Source organism: Tauraco erythrolophus, chromosome 3 (genome assembly GCF_009769465.1).
Source record: "Tauraco erythrolophus isolate bTauEry1 chromosome 3, bTauEry1.pri, whole genome shotgun sequence".
In the NCBI taxonomy this organism is placed as follows: domain Eukaryota; kingdom Metazoa; phylum Chordata; class Aves; order Musophagiformes; family Musophagidae; genus Tauraco; species Tauraco erythrolophus.
Window position 1 is genome coordinate 376,236 of NC_141467.1, and position 24,920 is coordinate 401,155.

Sequence of the window (24,920 nt, forward strand, 5' to 3'; positions counted from 1 at the left end):
CAGTCTCCATCCTTGGAGGTTTTCAAGGCCCAACTCATCAAATCCCTGAGCAAACCAGGCCATAGCTGACCCTTCCTTGAGCAGGAGGATGGACCAGGTGCGGTCTGAATTATCCTAGGATCCTCTGACAGACAGTAAGACAGTTTTAGTGACTGCAGCTATTTGCAAGATGCTTTGATTAATTTATTTTCTTGCTATAACTTAAGTGGTAATGATTTGGGGTTAACAGATTAAGAATCTTAATTATTGCTAAGACTCTGACCATTTACTGAGAAAATAATGATAAATCTATATTTATCCTTCAGCTCAGTTCTTACTTATATATTTATTTTATTTCTATTTATTTTCATTTTTTCAAGGTTTCCTATTTCTTAAAGTGAATAAGTAAACTCCATGTGTATTTGGAATCATTGAATTCCCAGGAATAGTGTACAGCTGATAACGCCTGACACAAGCATGCTTGTAGACAGCATTTTCTCTTAACAGTGTAGCACTGTACATTTATTAGAATACATGGTGGCAGGGATGCTTCTTATGGGAATTACCATGTTAATTCCATTAGAAAAAAAATATTTCGTATGCCATATATTTTCTACTTTAAGATCAGCATTCCACATTTACAGAAGGCTGGTAAAATTTCCTAAGTGATAAATCAAAAGAGCTCTCTTAATACCTACAGAACTAAATATATCTTCCGGAACTATTCAATAAAATTTAATTATATTTTTAGATATGTAATCTATGTGACCTTCAGTAACTGTTTGTTTTTTAAATCTGAAAAATGCCTCCAAAGTCTAATAGCCCAGAGTTTCAAATGGCCCAATAGGATATGTAATGCATATTTTAACAACTTTTCTTTTAATTTGCACACAGACTTGTGCATGATTATATAAAAGTCCGTATTTTTAAACCCAGTAGTACAAGTGTGTAAGATCTGCTTGGTTGGGCTAAAAAATTCCAAAGTCTAATTTATCTTGAGATATGCTCAGTCAAGTAGTTTTTCCCAGCAGTTAGCTAACACTTCAAGCTCTAACAGTGCCCCTGAGCCATAGAAGAAATTTGCATCTAAGAAATGTTTTGAATGTATTAAAACCTCAGCTCAGAGCTGAAGAGTTGCTCTCATGTCTTTGTTGACTAACATGAAGTGAGATCTTAGGAGAAGCTTGGCTGTGATCGACAGATGCCAAAGCTTAGGTTTTGATGTGATTTTGTATTTCTTTCATGCACGGCGGTTTAAGTCTGGGACTGGAGCTTCAGAAAGGCAGCAATCAATGGGTCTGTGCAAGAGCACACAAAATATACTCCTGGCAGTCGTCAAGGCAGAATTATTCAAAAAATAATCTGAAATGCATTTGATCATACTCTGGATGGTTTAATAATTTATATTATACCTTATTAGCAAAGTCTCATGTTTACTCTGTGGCTGCCAAAACAAGATGAAAGGCTGCCTCCATGGAAATACAAGATGCTTAGCTCAAAGTGTCTGTCTTTGCATTTCAGCTTGATAATTTCCCTTCCTCCCCTCATTTTGATTAATAGTGTATAGATTTAGATCTCGGAGCCCCCTTTCCCTCATTGCAGTCCTTTTTAGAGAGCAGTGCCCCTTATGGACAGCAAGTCTACCAGAGACTTCATGGCCTGTCGAGACTTAAGTTAGTAGAAACACGTATTTCTGGAAACTTCTTTACCTTAGAATTTCTTCCAAGTGTTTTTTGCGTAAAAGAGGCTTTGGATTTAGTTCTAAATTCCACTGAACTGAATCATTATGCTAATCTTCCTGAGTCTGGCAGCCACAAAAGTGTGATTTCGGAGCTCAGCCTAAGAAACTGTTGCACTCTGACTAGTGATTGTGTATAGTAAATAGGACCATTTATATCAGTTCGGAATATTACAGAAATGCCTTGGAAATTTCCTTCAGAAGCTAATGAACTGCAAATGTTTTATCTAGAGATACAAATAAAGGCATTTCAGAATTAATACTCATATAAAGTGAGAGCACAGGGAGGGGACCAGTGTAACTGCTAGTTCAGTAAATGAGATCTTTGCCTCCACCCAGGTTTTTTACACCAAAGATACATAAAAGAGCTCTAATAAACTTGTTTTTCTGCGGAGAACTCCCCTCCCCACAAAACATGAGAGATCTTTTCCACAGGTGTCTTGGATAGCTCTTCAAGGCAAAGTATATGGGAGGGTCTCAGAATATAGCACTGCAGTATTGCGAACTGGTCTGTATTTTCACGGGACCCTGTCTCAGCTGCTTGGAAATACAAGATTATCCAGATAGGTACTTTCTGGATTCCAACTTTTTTCCTATGAAACTTGAAGGTAAAAAAAAAAAAAAAAATGGATTAACCAAAAACCGTTTTTTAACTGGCAAATTTCAAACCAATTAAAAATCCAGCTGATCTCAGCTGAATTCCTAAGAGATTCTTGAAACAGAGGGAGGAAAAAAGGAATTATTAATAGAAATATTGAATCTTATGATGCAAGATCATTACACCTTTGTTTAATTACACCTTTACCAATTACAGTTTTGATAGATGTTTTTACTTTGAGTATCCACAATGCCAGCGTGTCGAACTGAACAAAATTGCGAGCGTTTCTTATTCTTTCCACTTGGGTTTTCAGCTGAAATAGTCACTCAACATCTGTAACTTGTGCTGCAGCTACAAGTCCTCATATTCTGGGGGATCTTGGTGCTTGCAGTCAGGTTGAGAGTGGTAGTGGCAGGCACAGCAGGGAACTGGGATTCAGTATGCTGGAAGAGAAGGTGAGTGTTTTAGCACAGTTGCCTCCGGAGGGTCAGCGGAAAGGAAAAGCCCTGGGGGAGGATTTCCAAGCACCACTGAGCTGACACACCAGGAGACAACGATTGACTTTAGAGGAGCCCTGCTGTGCAAAGGATTGTTGTGTTGTGGTCCCCTTGATCTCTGGTTCCACATTTCTTTTGAAGAATCCAAAAATGGGAGAGTAGTGAGATAACAGCAAAACAAATGAAAAAAAAAATCATCAGACAGCTGTCTTTGATGACGTTGAGGTCTGAAGGTTCGTTTCTGTTCCTAACAGTTTCATCGTTTTGGCAGTTAATCTCATTAGAAGAATTGACTTTGTGTGGCGTTGGTAAGATTTCTGTATGAAAAACTGATGACTTGATGATGATGCAGTGCAGGCTGAATTGTTGTTTGCCTTGAAAAGGGATGTTCATTTGAACCTCAATATAAAGAGGAGATTTTATTTGTATTTGATGTGTACAATCAGAAAAACTGAACGCAGTTTCAGTCTTAATACGTGCCTGTCTTCCCAGGAGTTCAGACGTGCAGCACGGAACGGCACCAACCGGAAAGCACCTTCTGAGGTCCCAGTGGAAACGCCGCCCGGGCCCTGGATGGCTTTGCAGCTCCGCTGGCAGCGAGGAGGAGGTGGCCTGAAGATGCTGTCTGTCAGCCTGGCTCTGCTGGCAGTTCTTGTTGCGTTTTACTACGGAGGAATGAAAACAGAACTGTGAACTGAACGAGGCTTTTATGAAAACAACAAAACTGCTGTTTAAAATCTTCAGAGGAAACATTTTTACCAAACCCTCTTTTTTTTTAAAGAAAAAAAAAAAAGCTAATAGATATCGGGCAATAATTTGTACTCACCCTATGCCTTTCCTGTCTTTCATAGGAGAGAGTGTTACTAAGCTCTAGGGAGAGCTATTTTGCCAAAATTGGAGATCAAACTGTTGGCAGAACGGTTTGTTGTATCCTTCATCATCTTTTTTCAAAGATGATGCAATGTTTGCGTTGCTTACTCTTTACGTAACTGCTGTAGCAGGTGAAATTGCATTCAGGAAACTCATGAAGTTTATAAAAAAAAAAATCTTTCCATTGAGTGATGTCGGTGTTCTTTTATGAGCAGAACACTTAAAGCTTTCTTAAAGATTTTGCATAATGCAGTGTGATGGTTTGATATGTGTCTTTTTACGTTAGAATCAAGCACTGCTGGGCCATTAAAGTTTATCGTTTGTTCTGTTGATTTTAGTGTCATGTCTGGAAGAATTTTTGGCCTGCCGTCTTCCTCTCGGCCTCCCAGTGAGTTACTAGGCTTGGTTAATACAACAAGAATTATTTTTTATAGCGAAATAGTTTTAAAGGTATTGGTTTTTTATCATTTAATGGGAAGATGGAGTTCTGGTGGAAGAGTTCTGTTAAAAAATGGATTTAATACAGTCTCTATAAATTTAGTAAAATGCTCAGAGAACTAAATGTGAACCTCATGAGCTGTGCCTGGGAGCATGGTGTGCATGAGACAATATTGCTCTGTTAGTGGGGGAGGTCATGTTCTGCACACTGCAAATTTCTAACTACTTTCTTCAAGCCATTTTTGTCATGACAGGATCTCCAGGCATCCCGAGATTGTGCTGGTGAGTCCGGGACTGGACTCTGTGCCCAGTTCTGCCAGCAGCTGACCACATGGCATTCTCCGTTCGCTCATGCCGTCTCACCTTTCTAGAGCTTCATCCAAACTTCCACTTGCAAAGTCTGTTTAAAATCTTAAGAGCAGGAACTGTATTTTTTGTTTTAGTATGTTTTGTGTCGTACTCAGCGCAGAGGGAGCGGAGCTGCCTCCGTGGCTGTTGTGGTTGAACCCTGGGAGGCAGCTCACACCGAGCCACCCACTCACTGTCCTCCGGTGGGATGGGGCGAGAATCGGAAGGGAAAAAGTCGGAAAACTTGTGAATTGAGATAAAGACAGTTTAACAGGTAAAGCAAAAGCTGGGCATGCAAGCAAAGCAAAATAAGAAATTAATTCACCACTTCCCACGGGCAGGCAGGTGTTCACCATGTCCAGGAGAGCAGGGCTCCATCACGCGTGACGGTGACTTGGGAAGACAAACACCATCACTCCGAACACTCCCCACCTTTTCTTTCTCTTTCTCCCAGCCTTTATTGGAGAGCACATCATACGGTGTGGAATATCTCTCTGCTCAGCTGGGAACAGCTGTCCCAGCTGAGTCCCCTCCCAGCTCCTTGTGCCCCCCCCAGCCTGCTCGCTGGTGGGACAGGGTGAGGAGCAGAAAAGCCCTTGGCTCTGTGTGAGCACAGCCCAGCAACAGCTGGAACATCCCCATGTTATCAACACCAGTTTGGTCACAAATCCAAAACACAGCCCTGTACCAGCTACGATGAAGAAAATTAACTCTATTCTAGCCAAAACCAGTACAGTGGCTCTACAGTGCAGATGAATAATCTCCTAGTGCTTTGTACTTTATAAACTGAGGATTCTTAATAGTTACAGACAATTACTCAGGAAGTTCCACCATGAACCTTTCAGTAGAGCCCGCTAATTATAACAACAAATGTAACTGTCTTCAGGAAATTAGGTGTGTAATGACTTGAATATTGTATTTCTTATTGCAACCAGTGAAGGTCATGAGCCAAGACTCAAAATTCATGAGATTTTTTAAAAAAAAAAATCAAAACAACTGTGCTTTTGATTTGCTTCTGTTTGGGTTTTTTTTTCAGGCTTTTTTTTACAATCAGGAATATGTAATAATCAGTAATTTACAAATGTAAAATTCTCAGAAAAAAAACCACTTTACTCTGGGAGCTGAAATTTTCAAGGAAGCACCACATATCACAAGATTCTCAGGAAAACTATAAGTTGACAAAATCATTGTGTCTGAGCCAAATTTTTGCATTTGATGGGAATAAACAATGCAGATTTGTTCTATGCCTCTAGCACTCTGTCAGCCAGTCTAGCTTATCTAATCGTAGCAGTTACAGACTCGTTGCATCAGCTTGCAGAGATTGACGAAGCTTGTGCTTTAGATTCCGTGCATCGTTTGCTTTAATGGGACCGGCTTATTTTCGTAGCAATAATGCAATATACAGACAGAGGCTGAAGAAGACTTTGTAAAATGACATTGCCCACAAATGCAGTATGTTCTTAAACTGAGCTTTAATTTGTTAGGTGGGAAATTGTTTGTCAAGTGTTTTAATCTCCTCCTTTAGATTTTGAGAGGGCTTTTTTGACACTTTGTGTTAGAGTAGCAGAGTGTTTGTTTCTGTTTATTTGCAACTAAAGCTTTTGAAGTCACTGAGCCGAACAGGTGGATCCTGGTCAGACGGCTCACCTGGACGTGCCAGCGGAGCTCGAGGCGCGTGCTGCCCGGGGCTGCTCCCGAAGGCTGGGAAACCTCAGCCAGGAAGAGTGACCATAGAATTACAGCTGCTGCATGCAACAGGTTGGCCTGAACACATTTGATCTGATTTTCACTCCCATTTGGCTCCCTGGATGCTTCTGACTGCCGTGCCAGGTTGCAGGTTTAATTTTTACGTCAATATTATGAGGTCTACTTGCACCAAGTATTCTGCCTTTACAGGCCATCGGGGGGGTGAGAAATCTCCTGGGATTCAAGTGAATGAGGTCTTTGCAGGAGGAGTTTCCCCACAGTCAGTTGATCTCGCTGTTACACGTGCATGAGCACACTCATCACTAGAGAATGTGTCTGCTAATAAGCAATCTACATACAATGCTTTTTTTTTGAAGCTAAAAAGAATCTAATTTCCTTTTGGTACCAAGGAAGCCTCAACTATTTTTCTTAAATGTCTGTGGTAGCTCTGAGTTCTCTTTGGCTGTTTTCAGCGAGGAATCCTGCAAACCACAAGACTTGAATAACGAAGATACCTTAAATCTCTTCTGAACAACATTAAGAGCACACTTCTGATGTCCTACGTGTGCATGATTTTGGATGCTGGAGGACTTCTGTGATTTAATCTTTTCATTGCAGCTTTCTATTAATGGTATCTTGTTTAGAAAAAGAATGTGAAATAAAAGAAATGGTTTATGTAAAGCTTATTCTGTGAAGCAGGAGAGAGAAGGAAGGAGAAAGTACCTTTTGAGGAGAGTTCATCCACCTCTGTCACATCATTGCCTGCAGATCTCTGAACATCTGACAGCTCCTGTTAATTTAGTTTCACTCCCCAGTTCAACTTCCCATATGGAAAGCTGGAGTGATTTTTGAATAACAGCAAGTAATATCTGAAGTGGCAGCAACTGGCAACTCTGACATTGAGCTTGGCTGTGGCCATTACCCAGAATCCTTCCACTGTTCTTGAGAAGCAATTACAATTTCACAGGTTGGAATTAAAATTCCCTGCGGTATGCAATAGAGTAACTGAAACTGTCAGAGTGATTTCAAGCTGCTAATCTCTTGCTGCTCGAGGAGTGAAAATAGAGCCCCTCTTACCCAGGCACAGATCTGACAGCTTAAAAACTCCAGCCTTCCGTTACGTTTAAGTACATATGGAGAGTGGCTTGATCTGCTCGCAGAGGATATCTGTAAAGATGTTGTGTCTATGAACATTTGTGTGTTATTAACAAGTCTATCTTTTTTAACTTTTAAGGTATGTGTAACTTCAGGGGCTAAGGCAGATACAAAAGAAGTCTCATGCAAGAGCTCTGAGAAGTTGGAGGAGCAAGTTGGAGGAGCAAGTAGGTGTGTGCCTGTTTGTGTGAGGCTTATTATATATATATATAGTCTTTATGTAGGAATTTTTGAACATGTAGTACTTTTTCTGCAAAAATTGCTTGCAACTTCCCCAAATTTTATTTTCACATGTTTATAACCCACATTTTGACTGCACTGTGTTTGCTTGTATGGTTAGAAACAAAGAGCATTTAGAACTCAAAACCAGCTGTAAAGCTAGGGTGCAAAATGAAAAACATTAGTAGTAAAGCTGCAAAGCAGGTTTGAATTAGGGGACACAGCCCATGGAATTAGGGACTGGCTGCAAAACACTGGTATGTTCAGAGGCAGGATTCATCCATAAGTAATGATAATTAGAATGATTGCTGGAAAAAATGGTAACAAATAATCATGTCCCTGCACCTGCTGGTATCCCAAAGTCTATTAACTCCCACTTGGGAAGCTGTGGTTGTGGATTTTATGCTCTAGATCTCTGTGCTGTGTTGTGACATTGGGTGTTTGAAAAGTCGTGGAAGTGCCTGTGTTCCAGTCAAAAAGCTAGTCAAGCCGATGGCAGAAAGATCTTCAGATCTCTTTGCTTCTCTATTCCACACCTCTCTCCTTTTCACCATCTGTGCATAGACTTCTCCCCATTCCCCGACTCTCATTCAGATCTCCTTGACCAACATCAGGAGTTTAAAGAACAGTTAGATAATATGGTTAAGTTTCCATGTGATCCTCTTAGGAAAGGAAGGTAAGAAAGAGGAAAGAAAGGATATATGGTCCATTGATGAAGGTGTGATGATCAAAGAGCATGAGAAACTCTTTCTGCAACAATATAAGAGCTACGTCATCACCTGAAATAGATCATAACGTCTGTCTTGTGCATCCTCGTCTCTCTCAGCCTGTAATCATTAGTTGCTCCCTCTTGTATTATCACTCAGAGTAAACTGCATTTTGTATGTACTGCTGGAAAAATCCAGAGTGACTAAACCACATGGACTAGGGCAGATGGAAGTACAGCGGTAATGTAGACTAAGATATGCAGATATATGCAGTCCTGAAAAAGTCAGCAGCCAGTGCGACATCGTACACAGCTGGTATTCACAGCTGGAGGTTTTCACGCAGTCCGAGTTGTTAACGTGCAAATTCCAGGTATCAGAATCCCCCATGTGCAGAGAGCTGCCATTGAATAGGAGAGGAGGGAAAAGGGAGAGGGGAGAAAAAAAAGAAAAAGGGAAAAAACCCAACCTTGACTAGTCATGTTTAGGTACAATAGGGTGTTATTTAGCAGCTGCATCACCAGAGAAATGTGTTAGCAGTTCAGAAGGAAGCTAAATACTACGGGGTGACATCCCAAATCTCTTCTCTGCACCATTTGCTCCTTTTTCCTAAATACTTAATCGGCATTCCAGAGGATGAAGAGTCCCCTGGCAAAACCTAACAAGATCAAGAGGAAGAAAGTCTGCTTTTGGATTGTGGTGATTTAGCACTTTTTTCACTGAGGGGGAGAGGCAAGGTGTGTGAATCATGTCCCATGAATGGAGAAAGAATGATATTTGAGTATCTTTTTGATAATCAATATTTTATTGGACACTATTTAGCAGTGATAGCCGTTCTTCTTGAAAAGTGGTGTTAACATGATGTTTTATAGAGCACAGTCTGCCTTGGATAGTTTGCTAAAAGCTGGTTGTAGGTAGTGGGACGAAATTCTCTGCTGGTGACCAGAGTGTGGTGCAGATTTGTGCCTACACTTGCAGGCTTTAAATGTCCTGTCTGTCATTGACGGTTGGAACAGGCTAGTTGTGCTCAACTGAGCATAAAATATTGTGTCTCCTCCCTTCCTGGGTGGTGGTTGTGCGGACTGGTGCACCAATGGGTAACAAATTACAGGAGAAGGTTGGAGAGGATAAAAAGCAGCAAAAAAAGGAACACGAGGGCTTGGCACATAGTGTGAGCTGGGGGTCTGAGAGAAATTATTGTGATGAAATCATGACATCATGGGAAATTTGACTTTGTGTAGTTGGGATCTCATTAGAGTATGATCTGAAGAGTAAAACTTTTATGGTGCTTGGAAGGCTTTGCTGCACAGACAGCCCTCCCAGCTGCTCGTAACTCGTGGGGCTGCTGTGGTGTGTTCGAGCAGTCTGTTCACCACGCTGGTGTCACGGTCGGAGAACAGCAGCCACACAGTTCCATGGAGAGGACACTTCAACACGTTGTCACCTGTCACCCGGATTTGTCAAAGCATTATGTTTCTTAGTGCAGGGCAGGGAAAATGGGGAAGCTGTGACCGGCAAAGAAACTCGCTCAGTCCAGTGGCGTTCAGTAAATAACACGGGCTACTTAATGCTGGCAAGCATCTCCTGCGTGGTTGGGCTTTACGTATCTCTGTTCCGTTGCTCCCCTGTAAGCCTGCCTTCTCTCTTATCCGTTCTTCCAGCTGCTTTGCCCAAGCCCTCAGCACCTCATTTTGTTCGGTGGGAGATGATGTGCCTTCAGAAGGATCAGCATTGATCTGGCTGCTTCCCTGAAAACAAGAATGCTGCTTCTCCTGTGGAGCTGACTCGCCAGAGGTATCAGTGCTTGGAAGCTCTTGCATTGCAGTGTCTCTCCATTAACTGTGTTGTGTCTGGTTGCCATAGCCCTTGGGTTGTGTCAGAAACTCCCATTTGGTTGTTAGCACTATTAAAAGGCCTCTTCTGTTGTGCTTTTTTTGGTTTTTGATCCTGCAACCCCCAGAAATTTAGTAATTCGAAGACAGAGATAAAATACATCATTGATGCCAGTTGAACGTGTTAAATTTGATGTCCACTGGTGGCTTTATGGGCCGTACAAACCAACATCCAGCAATCATTAACTGCGAGAGCTCTGTGCAAGAGATTGGAAAGGGCCAAGTGTGACATGGGCTGCAGAGTGTTGGTGGGAGACAGCAGAAGGGAACAAGTGGGCGAGTCAGCCGCACGGATAACCAGTAACGGAGAGAAGGATGTTCCCGCTCAAGGGACAGCCTCATCTCCGAGCATCACGGAAATATTAAGGAAATGAGAGCAGACAGAGAGCAGCTTGGTTGTGCTGCAGCAGCCTTCGTTTGCTTCTGTCCTGCCTGGATTGTTTGGTAGGCAGAGAGGGCAACCTGAGTGACAGTCCCCAGCAGAAGGATAAAATGGAGCCTAACAGCAGCTCGCAGCTTTGGCTCTGTGAGAAATGAGTTATTTGGTACAAATTTGAACCTCCTGCTCTTCCGTGTATTCTCCCCATTCTGACCTCCTTCTTTTGGTTTGGTTTTCTTTGTGTTTTTTTTCTGCAAACACGTATTTTTGTTCCCAAAACCTATTTTATCTGACTCTGAAATAATACTGAACAAAATCATTCACTTATGTTTCTGTTTTTAAGATGAAGATTGTTTGTGTTTTGTGCATCACCTGTGAGCCTGAATCAAGCAGCATCTGACTTGCAGGGGGACGGGATTAATTTTTATGTTGATTTGAACCTAAACTGCAAGTTTTTGGTTGTCCTGTGGAGCACTGCTAAGGGGATCAAGAAAATCAAGCCTCACTGGCAGTCAGTTTGCTGTCATCTTTACTGTTTCTCTCTACAAATTTACCAGGATTGCATGCTGAATATTTTTGAAGCTAAGTAATCTAAATCCACTGATAAATTTTCAATTTTGTCCCAATTTATAGTGACATTAAAATCAGGCACACAGATAATTACATAGAATCATAGATTCATAGAATGGTTTGGGTTGGAAGGGACCTTAAAGATCATCTAGTTCCAACCCCCCTGCCATGGGCAGGGACACCCTCCACTACACCAGGTTGCCCAAAGCCTCATCCGACCTGGCCTTGGACACTGCCAGGGATGGGGCAGCCACAGCTTCTCTGTTCCAGTGCCTCACCACCCTCAGTGTAAAAAATTTTTTCCTTCGATCTAATCGAAATCTCCCCTCTTTCAGTTTAAAGCCATTTCCCCTTGTCCTATCACTACACGCCCATGTCCAAAGCCCCTCTCCAGCTTTTCTGTAGCCCCTTTAGGCACTGGAAGGCTGCAATAAGATCACCCCGGAGCCTTCTCTTCTCCAGGCTGAACAGCCCCAACTCTCTGAGCCTGTCTCCATAGCAGAGGTGCTCCAGCCCTTGCATCGTCTTCGTGGCCTCCTCTGGACCCTTTCCAGCAGCTCCATGTCCTTCTTATATTGGGGACCCGAGAGCTGAATGCAGTATTGCAGGGAGGAGTCTCAGGAGAGCAGAGCAGAGGGGCAGAATCCCCTCCCTCGCCCTGCTGCCCACGCTGCTCTGTATGCAGCCCAGGACACGGTTGGCTTTCTGGGCTGCCAGCGCACGGTGCCAGCTCGTGGTGAGCTTCTCATCAACCAACACCCCCAAGTCCTTCTCCTCAGGGCTGCTCTCAATCCATTTTCCGCCCAACCTGTACTTGTGCTTGGGATTGCCCCAACCCACATGCAGGACCTTGCACTTGGCCTTGTTGAACTTTATGAGGTTCTCACAGGCCCACCTCTCCAGCCTGTCAAGATCCCTCTGGATGGCATCCCTTCCCTCCAGCGTGCCCAACACACCACAGAGCTTGGTGTCATCTGCAAACGTGCTGAGGGTGCACTCAATCCCACTGTCCATGTCTCCAACAAAGGTGTTAAATAGCACTGACCCCAGTACTGACCCCTGAGGAACACCACTCGTCACTAGTTTCCACTTGGACATGGAGCTGTTGACTGCGATTCTTTTGAGTGCGACCATCTGGCCAGTTTCTTATCCACCGAGTGGTCCATCCATCAAATTTATGTCTCTCCAGTTTAGAGACAAGGATGTTGTGTGAGACGGTGTCAAATGCTTTGGACAAGTCCAGGCAGACGATGTCAGTTGCTCTTCCCTTATCTACCAACACTGTAACCCCATCATAGAAGGCCACCAGATTAGTCAGGCAGGATTTGCCCTTAGTGAAGCCATGTTGGCTGTCACCAATCACCTCCTTGTTTTCCATGTGCCGTAGCATAGTCACCAGGAGGATCTGCTCCATGGTCTTGCCAGGCACAGAGGTGAGACTGACTGGCCTGTAGTTCCCTGGGTCTTCTTTTTTTCCCATTTTAAAAATGGGGGTTATGTTTCCCCTTTTCCAGTTGGTGGGAGCTTCACCAGACTGTCACAACTTTTCAGATACAATGGATAATGATTTAGCAACTTCATCCGCCGATTCCCTCATGACCTGCAGATGCATCTCTTACAGTTTCAGCTTTCTGAATCACAGCAGGGAGAGCAAGCTATTTCAGCCTTTCACATCAAAGTTATCGTCATAAGGGGGTTCAATAGTATACTTCCTGTTCTTGCTGCATACAGTGCTGCAAAAGTCGAGTTACCACATATAGAAACTTTCTTGGCCTCAGAATATCTGATTTTTTTGGTGTTGATTAGCTGCCCATTTCATTTCTCTTTCCACACGTACTGACTCGTCTAACTAAGAACAATAAAATTGGGCCACTGCCAATTGTACATCGTATCGGTGCAAATGTAGGAAAGCTGAGGCAACTCATAAATACTTTCTTATCTGCCAGGAAATCCATGAAACTGAAATTCTAGTGATTCCCATTCACAGCAGTAACTTAAGCAAAAGACCTGGAGTAGTTTCGGTAATAAAGTCTAGTCCTGTGGTCAGTCCCGCACTGTGGTCTCCAACGGTGTGCTTGTGAGCACGGAAAGTCAGTGAAAGTCTGCCCCGCGGAGGGAATGTGTTTCATTCTGTTTTCTTGAAATGTTGAACAGTCTGGACAGAGCTCACTTGGCAGGTACAATTGACAAGGTCTCCTTGCTTAAAGAAATGACAATGTACTAACTAGTCTGATTTTCCCATGGTCAGAGGTCAGTTATCTAGACATGCTGTTCATGCTCCCGGCAGTAAAAGCAAGCTGGGGTGATGGCCAGAGACAAGCATGAAACTTTTCTCCTCTTTCCTTAAGCACTTCAGAGCTGGTTGGAAAGCAAATGTTTTGGCCTTATGGAGAAGGCACAGTATAAATGGTTCTTTCCATACCTTGTAATTGGCAGTATCAGACAAACTTTAAATAATGCAAAGGAAGAATTTTAAATAAGCAACCATATGCTGTCGTGCAGTATGATTTTAAATTAAGCTACATTTTAAGAGTCATATCTGTGAAAAGGCCAATTATAGTATTTTGCTCACTTTTCTCTCTTTTTTTTTTTTAATCTTATGCTTCCCCTCAGTTCTTGGCAGCTTAAGCATTTTCATTTAAAAATACAATAGCTGTAGCTCATATAGTCCTCTTATGAAAACAAATTTTGAGTCACAGTAGTTTATATAGGCTGAAGCTAATTTCCCAGAAACCAGAATCCGTGTGGGAGCCTCAGGGACTGGCTACGGCATCCCAGACAGAGATGAACTGAGGCTGTGGCCTTCCAGACCTTCCTCCTTCTGTCGCCAGCTCTCGCGTGCACCAGCAGTAATGCTGGGAGACTGCCTGAGCAGAAGTTCAGGTGGCCCATCTAACAAACTGGTTTCTGACAGGGTTCATTTTGAGCCGGCTCGTGTTGGTGACCTGGCTCGCTCTGTGGTTGCGTGAGCATTGTTGCAAGGAAAGGGCTGATTTTTGTTGTCTTGAGCTGCCAGAGAGCCACGCTTTGGGCCGAAACCCAAGGATCACGTGAGTCTTACAGGCTGAGCTGCTTCTTGCTGGAACAGCCTTGGAAAGGTCCTTACTCCGCCACTTTATTTCGATTACAGAGTTGCAGTAGCATGATGTGGCCACACAAACAGGTGACTGGAAACAGAGTGGTGTTGCGCAAGCGCTGTAGAGCAGAGCCATAAAGTTGCTGTTTGGAGATCTCGGCTGCTCCGGAGGCGAGGTGTGCTGGGGAGCTGCAGAGCAGGCAGGATGTTGCTGAACTGTAGGTTTTCACAGTGCTGGAGTGATCTGTTCTGATCAGCTCAGGACTAGTAGATCATAAGGGCCATATAAAGTTACTGTCAACCTGTCCTTTCCCTGAGGCTAGTAACTCTCTTTTTTTATCTCTAGAGGTACATACATACTATGACTCTTCTTTCCTTTTTTTTTTTTTTTTCTTTAAATGGAAGCATGACGTGCTGGTTGCCTCCCAGGAAATGCTGTTTATGTGGGTGGAACAGGCTTCATGTTTCAGGACTCCCAATCTGTCCTTTTTGTTCGCTGTAGAAATCACTCTAAAGACCAACTGGCATGTGAGTGGGTGGTTTTGGTTGGTTGTGGTTTTGGGGATTGTTTTCTGTTGTTGCATTACTTTCCTTATGCACATGCTGCTAAATTTCTGTTTGTTAAGGAAGTACAAAGGAGGAAAAAGTAAGTTCTGCGTCATTTCAGTTTGCCTTTGTGCTTAGATCTGGTCAAAGCCAGACAAATTCTGGGCAGTCAGCAATGTCAGCAAACATAAAGCAAGTATCTAGAAAAGGGCTTGGAGCTTTAAAGTCATATTAGAACTTTGTTATAAACTTCTGCTTTGAAGACTTGCAACATGACACAAACAAAAAATGTGAACTTCCATTAAAAGCTCTCATGAGATTTGTTACCAAATGTTAGCAAACACAGTGGGACATTTCAAGGGGTACGTTCTGAAAGTTTCTATCGTGCATTTGATGAAAGCATCTTTAAAAAAACTATTTATGGAAAGGAGGAAACGCTGTACTTGCACCGGATTGGTATTAAATGCAAATTTGGTTTCTGGGAGCAATTTAGGAAAACAATGACATTTAGCGGGAGCTTAATGGAAGCGTGTAAGAATAGAAATGGTCTTTGCTTGGCCTTCTGTCCACTGCTTGCGGAGTGTGTAGAAAGCCAGCGACTAGACATTTAAATTGTGAAACACCAGGAAAAAAAGCAGTTTGTCATCAGTATCCTTAATGGAGAATTATGGGCATCCTACTATTTCTAACACTGCATTTTTCCCAAGTCTTTCCCATGGATTAGCTTGCAGTCATTTAAGAGTACATACACTGTATATGTATTCGTGTATATTTGTGCCTTTCTCCTGTTTATTCTGCAGTCAGTGGCTTGAGATGGCTTGTGTGAGTCTAGGAAGAGGGAAATAAGGTTAAAGAAGCGATACGGGGTCTTGTTGTAAGGCTCTGCAAGCCAGTCGTCTCGATTTCTCGGCACGGACGCGCAGCTGGGCCGGCGAGGGAGAGACCTGCCTCCCCAGCGCCCGGCCTGCTCGCAAGACAAATGGCTCCATTGTTCCTCTAGTGTGTAAATATGGTCCTGGGAGGTCAGGACTGCACGCAGCGAGTGGGTGCGCGAAGGGCTTGGATCGCATACAGGTAGAAGATTTTGAAGATAAGGAGTCAGTAACGATAAGACGTGTGTACTCTCTGACCGTGTTTTGGTGGTGCAGTAACAACACAAAGCACTGATCTTGTGTAAACTCACTCCCTCTGCTAGTGCAAAATATGTCCAGGAGTTAACTTTCTACCAGTAGGCTTTATGCCAGATAAGGGATCATTTTTCCCTCCGCAGCCAGCCTAGAAACCTAACGCTGCCGTAAGCTTTTCTGTCTTTTACTCAAGCAAATTCTACAGAAACGTAGTTATGTGCCTGACACAACGCTGGTGACCTGGTATCCCATGGGTATGGAAATAGTGAGCTGGGAGACTGCAGCCGTCTGAGGCTGGGGTGGGACTGGGAGAAGCTGGGCTGTGAAGGCTGTCCAAGGGACTTCACAACACTTCAAGAGTTTGGGCCTAGGGTGGGGCTGAAGATAAGTTGTGGAGTGGCATCTAGATTTTTGAATTTTTTAGTGCTATAAAGATGATGATTTTTGTTTCCATTTTAAACCAGGAGTTGCCTTAGGCATAAGGGCTAGTACAGTAGCCAGCAGGGTGATGAGGTATTGCAGAAGAGCAGAACAGTGCTGGTGATCTTTGCTTTGGCTGTCGTTGGCATTGTTAACACATTGGGCTGGAACAATTCTTTGCAGAAGATCAGTGATCATGGAGTTTTGGCAAACTCCTAAGTTACTCCTGTTCCTAGTAAAAAAGAAAAATTCTTCCTGATGTATGTTATACCACTGCCTGTTGCTCCAACCGTGTACAGGAAATAAAAAGCCTTGTGCTGTTCTTGAATTACGCAGACGACTTCCACTGCGTCATGTCCTTCAGTATTAGCTGTCAAGAACTGGAACAGAAACACGCTAGGAAGTTTGGCACCTTGAGATGCCATCTCATCTCGTAGGTTTTGGATGGACAATTCCCCTCCCTTAGTCTTAGGAGGAGGAACACTTCTCTGCTGTCCTGCACCTCGTGCAGTGTGAATTCCCTCCTCGGTTGTGTCCACTATAACTGGCACTTTGCCAGCATCTGGGACCATTATTGGCTTTTACGTTGCAGACAATGGAAAATCACTCACAAACAGACCTTTGGCATCTACTTAAAATACAGTTGGATGAGGTTTAGCTTGTCCATGTCTGCACTTAGGCAGCAGTTGCTGCTGAGATTGGTGTTAGAATGAGACAATCTTGAAGGCAGGACTGAGTGGACTCGTTTAATTCCAGTGTAGCAAAGTGATTTCAGGGCCTGCTTCCCTCTTATTTTGAAGTCGGCTTTATCTGTCTCAAGGATTCCTACACTGACTGCATTCCTGGAGTACTGAGGCAGCACCAGAACTGCATGCAAATTAATTTTTTTTAAATACTAATTTATCTGTATTTTTAAATAAATCTGTTGATTTCATATTTCTTTTGCTCACCAGACAGTCAGGGCATGTTTTCATAATTTTTCTTTGCAAATATCCATTGGAGTATAGGAGTCTTTCTAAGGTATATCCAAAATCTTTTGCATATTTTTTTTTTTTAAAGGAAAGGTTAAATCCTTCTCTCCTTCTTTTGTCACTCATTTTGTTTTAATTTGTAAGGTCACTGCAGCCAGATTTTTTTCTGAGATGGGTTTTCTGGCCTCTTTTTAAGGACTTGGAGGTAGAGGAAAAACAATTATGTAAGAGAATGATTTTCATTCCACTAATGTTGATTCACTTGGCTCATACGAAGAGCTTATTACTTTGTTTACTTGGAAAGAATGAATATCAACACATAAATAATCAGCTGAGAACTAGATTTCCAGAAGGAATAATTTTCCCACTCACTTTTCTGTTAATTCAAAGCAATGTCTTTTAAAATTGGTGTAACTCACAGCCTTATGATGGTCACATTACTTTCCCTTAGGAGTAAACACAGACAAAAGTGTCTGCTTAGTTTCTAAACTAGAGAGCAGTTGTTGCCCCAGGTACTCAACTTTCTATAGAAAAAAGCCTTCCCTAGCTCTTGTAGCTGTCCATACTGGATGTATCAATGTACCTGGGGACTTCCCTGCCAACTTTTAAGAACTATTAGGAACTCTTCTTCAGAAAGACATGAAAAAACAATTCACTGAACAACTCTCCCCAAAGTGCTTTTTCAGACAGTCTTTCACCTAGCTAAACTACTCAGACCTGACATGCTATACCTGGAAGAAACTAACTGTATCATATAATTTCTGAACTCATTTTTCCCACCTTTTCACTCTTGGAAAGACATGTAACCTAACAGGACAACAGAGTCGACCTTTTCTGCAGACCTTGTTGCAGTGCAACACTCAAACCTCCTTCTGGAAAAGCCTCTCGGGCTAATACGTGGCAAGCCCAATTTTCAGAGTTTTGCAAAACCTAATGTGTTTAGCTTGCTGCCAGCATCCCGCGGAATCTCAGGTCCCAAGAACAATCCATGTCCTTCACGGCTCGTGGGATCTTGTAATACTCAACAGCACTAAGAGGTTTGTCCCAGAGGAAGGCCGGGGCGCTAGTCGTGTACGTCATCTGCGCCGTTATCTGTTTCAGCAATATGGCTTGATTTTTAAAGCTCACAATGGCAAGTGTGTTACTGACGTTATGCATAAGTCATCGGATGCTTTTATCAAGTCCTTCAGCTGTTCCAGATTACAAGCATGTTTGCAGGCTACATACATTTATTGGCTTATTCCTATATGGTGGTTTCATAATGCTGAAAATAGATACAGCAGCAGATTCATTTTCCTCAAACTGCTTGATGTGAGAAAACTGTCCTCATAGTTCTTGCCCTTACAGAAGGTTGCTGTGACCTGGAGATGTACCACTTAGCTTATCACTGCCCAAGTCGAAAAGAATTAGCTGTCAGCAACAGAAACTTTCTTTCTGCTTGCTTTTACAGCGTTTTGCAGAATGCAGTGGTGATCCATGTCAGCAGACTGTGGACGCTGCGCAGTGACGCTTTTAAGTAAATACAAGTAACCGGTCAGCATCCTGGCTCCAGGTATTTACAGTCGTCGTGCCTAAATCCCTCCTTCAGACGTCGGACTTTTATACCTAAGGAGGCAGGAGGTGCCAAGAATTAAGTAACTTTAAGAACCTGGAGACAGAAACTGCAAGGGAGATAAGCTTTAAAAACATACCTTGGATGCACTGAGGGCGTTCAGGGTTGAGGTGGAGTTGTCGGCTGCGCGGGATGTCTGGATGGAATCGCTGGGGTTTGAGTCAGCAGAGCATTACCCCCAGCTTTATGGCTGAGGGGCTGTGTTTTCTACCCAGACTGAGTCAAATGCAAAACCAACTTTAGTTTTGTAATAAGAGTTGTATGTGATTGTTAAAGAAATAGAGATTTTCGAGTTGTGTTTTCATAATGGGAAAATACTGGTCCTTTCTGGTGGTGCTTGTTACTGGCCGGAATCTCTTGTTCAGTTGGTTTTTGGATGTAGTTCAGGACAGACATCCTTGGGGATGATTGAGCTAAAGAGAGTTTTTGTAGGTGGACAGTTGTCTGAGTTACCAGTAAACCCGCTCTTTAATGCTAAAATGAAATCACACTGCCAGCACTGTGTTGGAACTCTAAATTTTTAATTACTGTTCGATTACAATTAAAAAAAAATAATTCTGGTCTTAGACTTCAGCTTGCTGAGTGAGACAGCAGAGGCTGAGGTGTATGCAGGGACAATCGGTGTGATACTTTCTTCTCCAGTGTTTTGAACTTTGTGTTCATTTGCACCTGATGTTACCGCACGCGAATGTAAAATCCTGCCCCGCCACGAGCGTGGCACATCTGCACCTACCCGCGCGTCCGGGGGTCGGGAATCAGGCCCAGGAATGCTCACGCCTGCAGACTGTCACTAGTCTGGCAAAATGTGAGTGCACACCCTTATAATAATGCCAAGGCCTCATTCGTGTTTGACTTAATCTGCTTTGGAAAAGGAAATACCTTGTGACATTCCTCCGTGGCCTCTGTGGACAAATAAACAAAAGCTTTGATGGAGCCTTCACAGCAGGACGTTGGCAACCGAGGAGGACCCGAAGGTCTGGGTTGTATAAATTAGGCAGAACTTGGGATGCTTTCAGTGCTCCAGAAGGGATGAGGAAGAGGTCTTTCATCCCCCCAAGTTCCTCGGGCTCTGGGGAAAAAGAAACCTGCACCATCCTTTGGCACCGGGAACGGCTGTGTCGCATGAGCGCGTCGAGGCTGTATGTGTGCGCCGTGTGGGCTGGCCTCCTTCCATCCAGCACATTCCTCTGAACTGGGCACTAGGTGGTAACGGCTTTTAGTGTGTCAGCAGGTCACTAATGATGATAAACGTGCAAATGGTGCATTGTCTCAATAGGCCGTGCAGAGCCAACAGGGTGCACGTCACGAAAAGGGCACGGATTAAAGGTCTGTGGTAGCAGCGAGCCCCGCTGCAGGGCGCCACGCTGAGCCACCCAGAGCTGTGCTGTCCGGTACCTGTGGGTTAAGGACCCACCCGTGCGATTTTAACCACATCCCTTATGACCTGTGTGGGAAGTCCCAAAGGGTTTTGTGGCGCCGCCTCTTACAAACGCTCTGTGACAGATCTGGTTTCAATTATTTTTCTTTCTCTCTTTTTTCTTTTTCCTTTTTTTTTTTTTTAAGAAAATCAAAGTCCAAAGTAACAGCCTAACGTACAATTACTATACCTTGCAGAATATGTCGTATGATGTTTTTTCTTGTCCATTCCATTAGTCTTCACTGTAGCTTCTGCACCTGGATGCTGAAGGGGAGGGCCGAGGGGAACAGATGACGCATGCCGAAAGAAAAAGTAATTGTGGTGATGAGAAGTTTCAGCAACTTGTTGAAAAAATCCTTTCCCTCACAATTTTCCAACCTCTTTTGGCTTTCATGTTGGCCTCTCATTGTTATTTGTGTGTGCATACCTACATATGTGTGCGTGCGCGTATTAAGCACATTGTTATATGTAAAGAGGATGGTTCTTCATGTCAACACATCAAGAAGAACTCAGAACCCCTTTGTCACGATACATAAACTATTAGACTATCCACAACTGACATCTTTGAGGTCATCTTCTGTAGCCAGAATGAAATTCTCCTTAGCTGTACAGATGGATACTAGGAAAGCCAGCAGATGCATCCTAGCTAATCAGAAAGAGGCACAGCAGGGTAACAAATCTCTGCTAGAATTCATATCCCTTCACAGAGCTTAATTAAAGAGCTTTGTGTGCATCCTTTTGTTTTATCTGTTGCCAGTGTTTTGTCTCCTATTGTGGCAGTTCCTTCAAATAACTATCAATTTGCTGTGATAATCTAATGAGGAGGATGAGGGGCACTGTTTAATTGTATACAAATGATAATGAGCTCTGGCTGCTGAAGAGTTAAGGAGCTGCTGCTGGCCACTGGAATACAAAAGAGCTGATGCCAAAGGGGCCCCTGGAAGCCTGTGGCACTTGAGACTTCATTGCTGAGCCGCAGTAACTGGCTTGAGCAAGCAGCAGGCCAGCGGAGCTTCCTCCGGGCAGAGAGAATGGAATTATCCCGCAGCCACCAAACAGCAGGAAGCAGATCAGGCATGGGCAGATCTCTGTTTCACACCCCAGCAAAAATACAAGGCAATCAAAAGAAAGATCTCTTGTCCTGCATAAGCACCATGCCTTTGGCACTGCACTCTGTTCCTCATCCTCATGGCAGAAGTTGGAGTTTGAGCATAACCGGGTGTCATCTGGTGCCATGTTGCTGCAGGAGGCAGCAGGAGAACTTGGGGGAAAGGGGTTCTGGCTGCCGGGGAACCATGAGCCAAGGTGCAGATAACTCAGGTATGCCTGCGCTCTATCCAAGGGTAGTGTGGATTCAGGTTTATCAACAGATAACTCTTCTAAAAGGTAAAAACTTCCCATTTTCAGACTTTTTCCCCAGTCCTTTTTCCTTTTTTTTTCTTTTTTAACCAAGAGGTAAGTAACATCTTGTGCAACCTCTTTATTTTGCGTCCAAACTATTTAGTCATTGAAGCTGTTGTTTTCCCTTTTCTGTTTTCTCTAGCTGGGGTCATGCTGGAGTAAGCACAGGGCGGGGAGCCTCGGAAAACAGCAACAGCAGTGGACTAGGGGAGAAAAAATGGCTGGAAGCCCTGTTTCTTAAAGCAGAGAACCAAATCCCCAGAATTCAGCTTGATATTGATGTGACTGACTACGATGTGCGTAAGGTCCTGATTGATGACAGCAGTGAGGAACTCCCGAGGTGTGTGGTGCCTGCAGGGGCCTGCGGCCGGCTCTCCAGGCACAGAGCCGCGTGGCCGGAACGTGCACGATGGAGCCGGCGATAACACGTGCGGAAGGATGTCTGTGGAGGCCGTGGGATGCAGGACATGGGCATGATGGAGGTAGGTCAGGGCGAAACCTGCGGCGGAGCGACACGGAGGTGCACAGGGCTGTGACTGCTGCTTCTGACTGACCCTGCTCTGCACCCAGAGGGTGGAAAACCTTTGAGGAGCACTCGGTTGTTACCAGAGCGTTGGTTGTGTGTCAGGAAGACTGGCGTGGGAAGGGGCAGTGGGTAAGAGACACAGCTTTGCCGTGGTCGCAGCACTCGTCCTGCAGGGGTATTCCTGTGCCAGGGAAGTTGTGCTGGGATAGACACGGTACTAAGCGGAGAGCTCACGGTAGGAGCACTTCTCAGGGGTAGCTCTACAGTCGCGATACGCAGGTGAAGCATTTTCATTACTACGACAGTCTTTTAGAGCCCGGCCCCTTTGACCGCTCCTTGGTTTGCGTGCGCTCCTGCCAGTTTCTCACAGTGGCACGTGATGAGATGTGCCATCTCCCTCCCGTCCTTTGCTGATCTTCTGCGACTCTGTGCTCATACTGTCCCTACCAGGGTTAGTGACCTGCTTTCCTTCATGGCCCCTCCACGTGCCACTGTCTCTACTCTTCTGTTTCGTGATACTCCTGCCCTTATCCTTCTTTCATCCGGGTGGGCGCTGAAGCCAGAGGATGCTGTTCAGCCCAAGAGCCACAGGGCTCCTTTGGCACTGGCTCTCCTGTGTTCCAGCCACAGCAACTTCTGCACGACCGAGGCCCGTTACCATTTTTACACGAAGAGTACCATGCGCCTGCCTCATTAGGAAAGATGTGAATCTGATTTACCTCCTCCGCTTTGAGCCTGACTCTTTTTGACATCCCCTTCCATTTACAGCCCAGTCTCCTGAGTTCATCCTACATGCCATCTGTGAAATACATCCTTTTCTCTCTGCCCAGACAGCTACAACTTTGCTGTTACAACTTCAGCTCTTGTTATCTTATGGATCAATCACTGTACTCATCATGTCATAAATCTGACAGATGTGCCCTGCCCATCCCCAGTGCTCCTGCAAAGATAACTTTCCCAACGCTTGAGTTTAACCATGTTGTCTGATCTTTTTGCTTTCCCATTGCCTTGCTCTAGAAACTTAAGCTACTTGTTTTTACTTCAAGGCTTATCATGGCCTGTCTTCTCCCTACCTGTCATCACCTCCTCAGTATTGAAGAGTTAGCTTCCACCTCTAATAACACACAGTCCTGGCCTCCTCTGAGCACTCATTCTATTTTTAAACATTCTTCATACTTGGAAGCAGCATCCTGTGAAGCTCTGCAAAGCAGCTTCTTTTGGCTCTTAGCATCCATTGAAAGACTCTTCCTTTCCACATTGCCTCTTAAGAGACTTTGTGTATGGCTAAGGTGCTGGCTGTTATCTTATTTTACTCCCTTCTCTGGGGCTGCACTGCCCCAACATTTTACGCTGAGGTCACGAATGCTTTGGGATTGAGGCCGTCAGGCTGTTCTGCCCAGGTACAACACATAGCACAAGGGGCATGTGGTCTGTGAACAGGGCTCCTGAACACGTCAGTAATAAATACTTATGTAGCAGGAGTGCACCTTTTAAAGCAAAGAGTTACATGGTAGTAATACAGTAAAATTGTCACCCTCCCCCTGGTAAAATAAGCAATCCAGAAGAAAAGCAGAGTGGCTGGTATCTTTGCACCCTCACGCAGCTCATCCGCGCTCACAAGAGATCACATCTCTTTCTGCTCTGCCTGACACAGCTTATGCTGAAACCCGGGGGCACGAGTTTTAGAAGCATCACCTGGAGGACACCTCTAGCTGGGCTATGTTGGGAGGGACGTCTGTGAGCACGCAGCACTTCCGGATGGAATTAGCGCAGTTAAGAACTGGGACGCTGGCCCCACTGCTCGCTGGTGGAAAGGGTGATGTGAGCCCGTCATCTGTTTCAGCACGGACTTGTCAGGTGATCTCCAGCTGGCTGGGCTGGGTGTGCACTGTCACGGACCAGGGGCACACGCGGACCCACTGGGGTGCCCCTGGGGCAGTAAATCCTGGCACACAGCCAGGGTGGTGGCAAACAGCCGTGGGGTGGGAGGAGAGGAGCAGCCGTGATGTCTTCAGCCCTCGCAGCTGTGTGCAGCGTACGCGTGTGCGTACAGCACCGCTGGGCTCGCTGGCGCTGTGGAAAGTCCTTTCCTTGTGCAGAGACTCAGGAAAACATTGCCTTCTTTCTGCGTGAACCGAGAGCCTTCGTTAGCCACGGAGCTTGACGAGCGTCACGTTGAAATGAACTTCAAAGCACATTCCCATCAAAACTGTTAGAGTCCTAATTTTTTGCTTCGTTTTGATACAAAACATGAAAATTGTCTCAGGCTAGCAGGCAATGCTTGTGACGAGCAAATCTTCTGGTGGAACAAGAGCAGGCTTCCAGTTGCTCGTTAAATCCCTCCCCCTCCCCAGTCCAGTGGGCATTTACATGGTTTTCTTGTGAACATTTCACGCAACTTTGAAAATCAAATGCTTCCTCACAGGAAATGTTTTTTCTCTGTTGTACATCTTTTGTGGCTGGCTGCCAGGAGATCCTGATCCGACACCCAGCTGTGCTTCTATGACTGCCTTTTGTGACCGTGGAAAATCATTTTTTCACTTTTGCCTCCTCCGTTTTCTTCTCTGTTAAATATGTATAAACAAGTTAGAAATCAGAGCCCATGTGTTCTTTGCAGCCGTACTGGGCAGAAATGTGGTCACAAAAGGTTAGACTTCTTAGTATCTTAAAAAGCCTCTGAGAAACAGATAAACTTTTTTTTATATCTGACAAAAGTTATTTTTCATTCTCAAGGTGAGAGCCATGCAATAT

The 24,920-nt window shown here is 44.2% G+C and overlaps 1 protein-coding gene across 2 annotated transcripts in view; it reads left to right on the top strand.

The window, feature by feature from the left end:
• The window catches only part of CDKAL1 (CDKAL1 threonylcarbamoyladenosine tRNA methylthiotransferase), a 337,692-nt gene extending 333,704 nt beyond the window's left edge, over positions 1-3,988 (top strand). For both annotated transcript variants that reach the window (XM_086608947.1, XM_086608948.1), the window contains exon 15: positions 3,305-3,988. In XM_086608947.1, coding sequence (XP_086465073.1) covers positions 3,305-3,505 — 201 coding nt within the window. In that variant the 3' untranslated portion in view covers positions 3,506-3,988. The remainder of the gene's footprint in view (positions 1-3,304) is intronic.
• Positions 3,989-24,920: the final 20,932 nt, after the last annotated feature.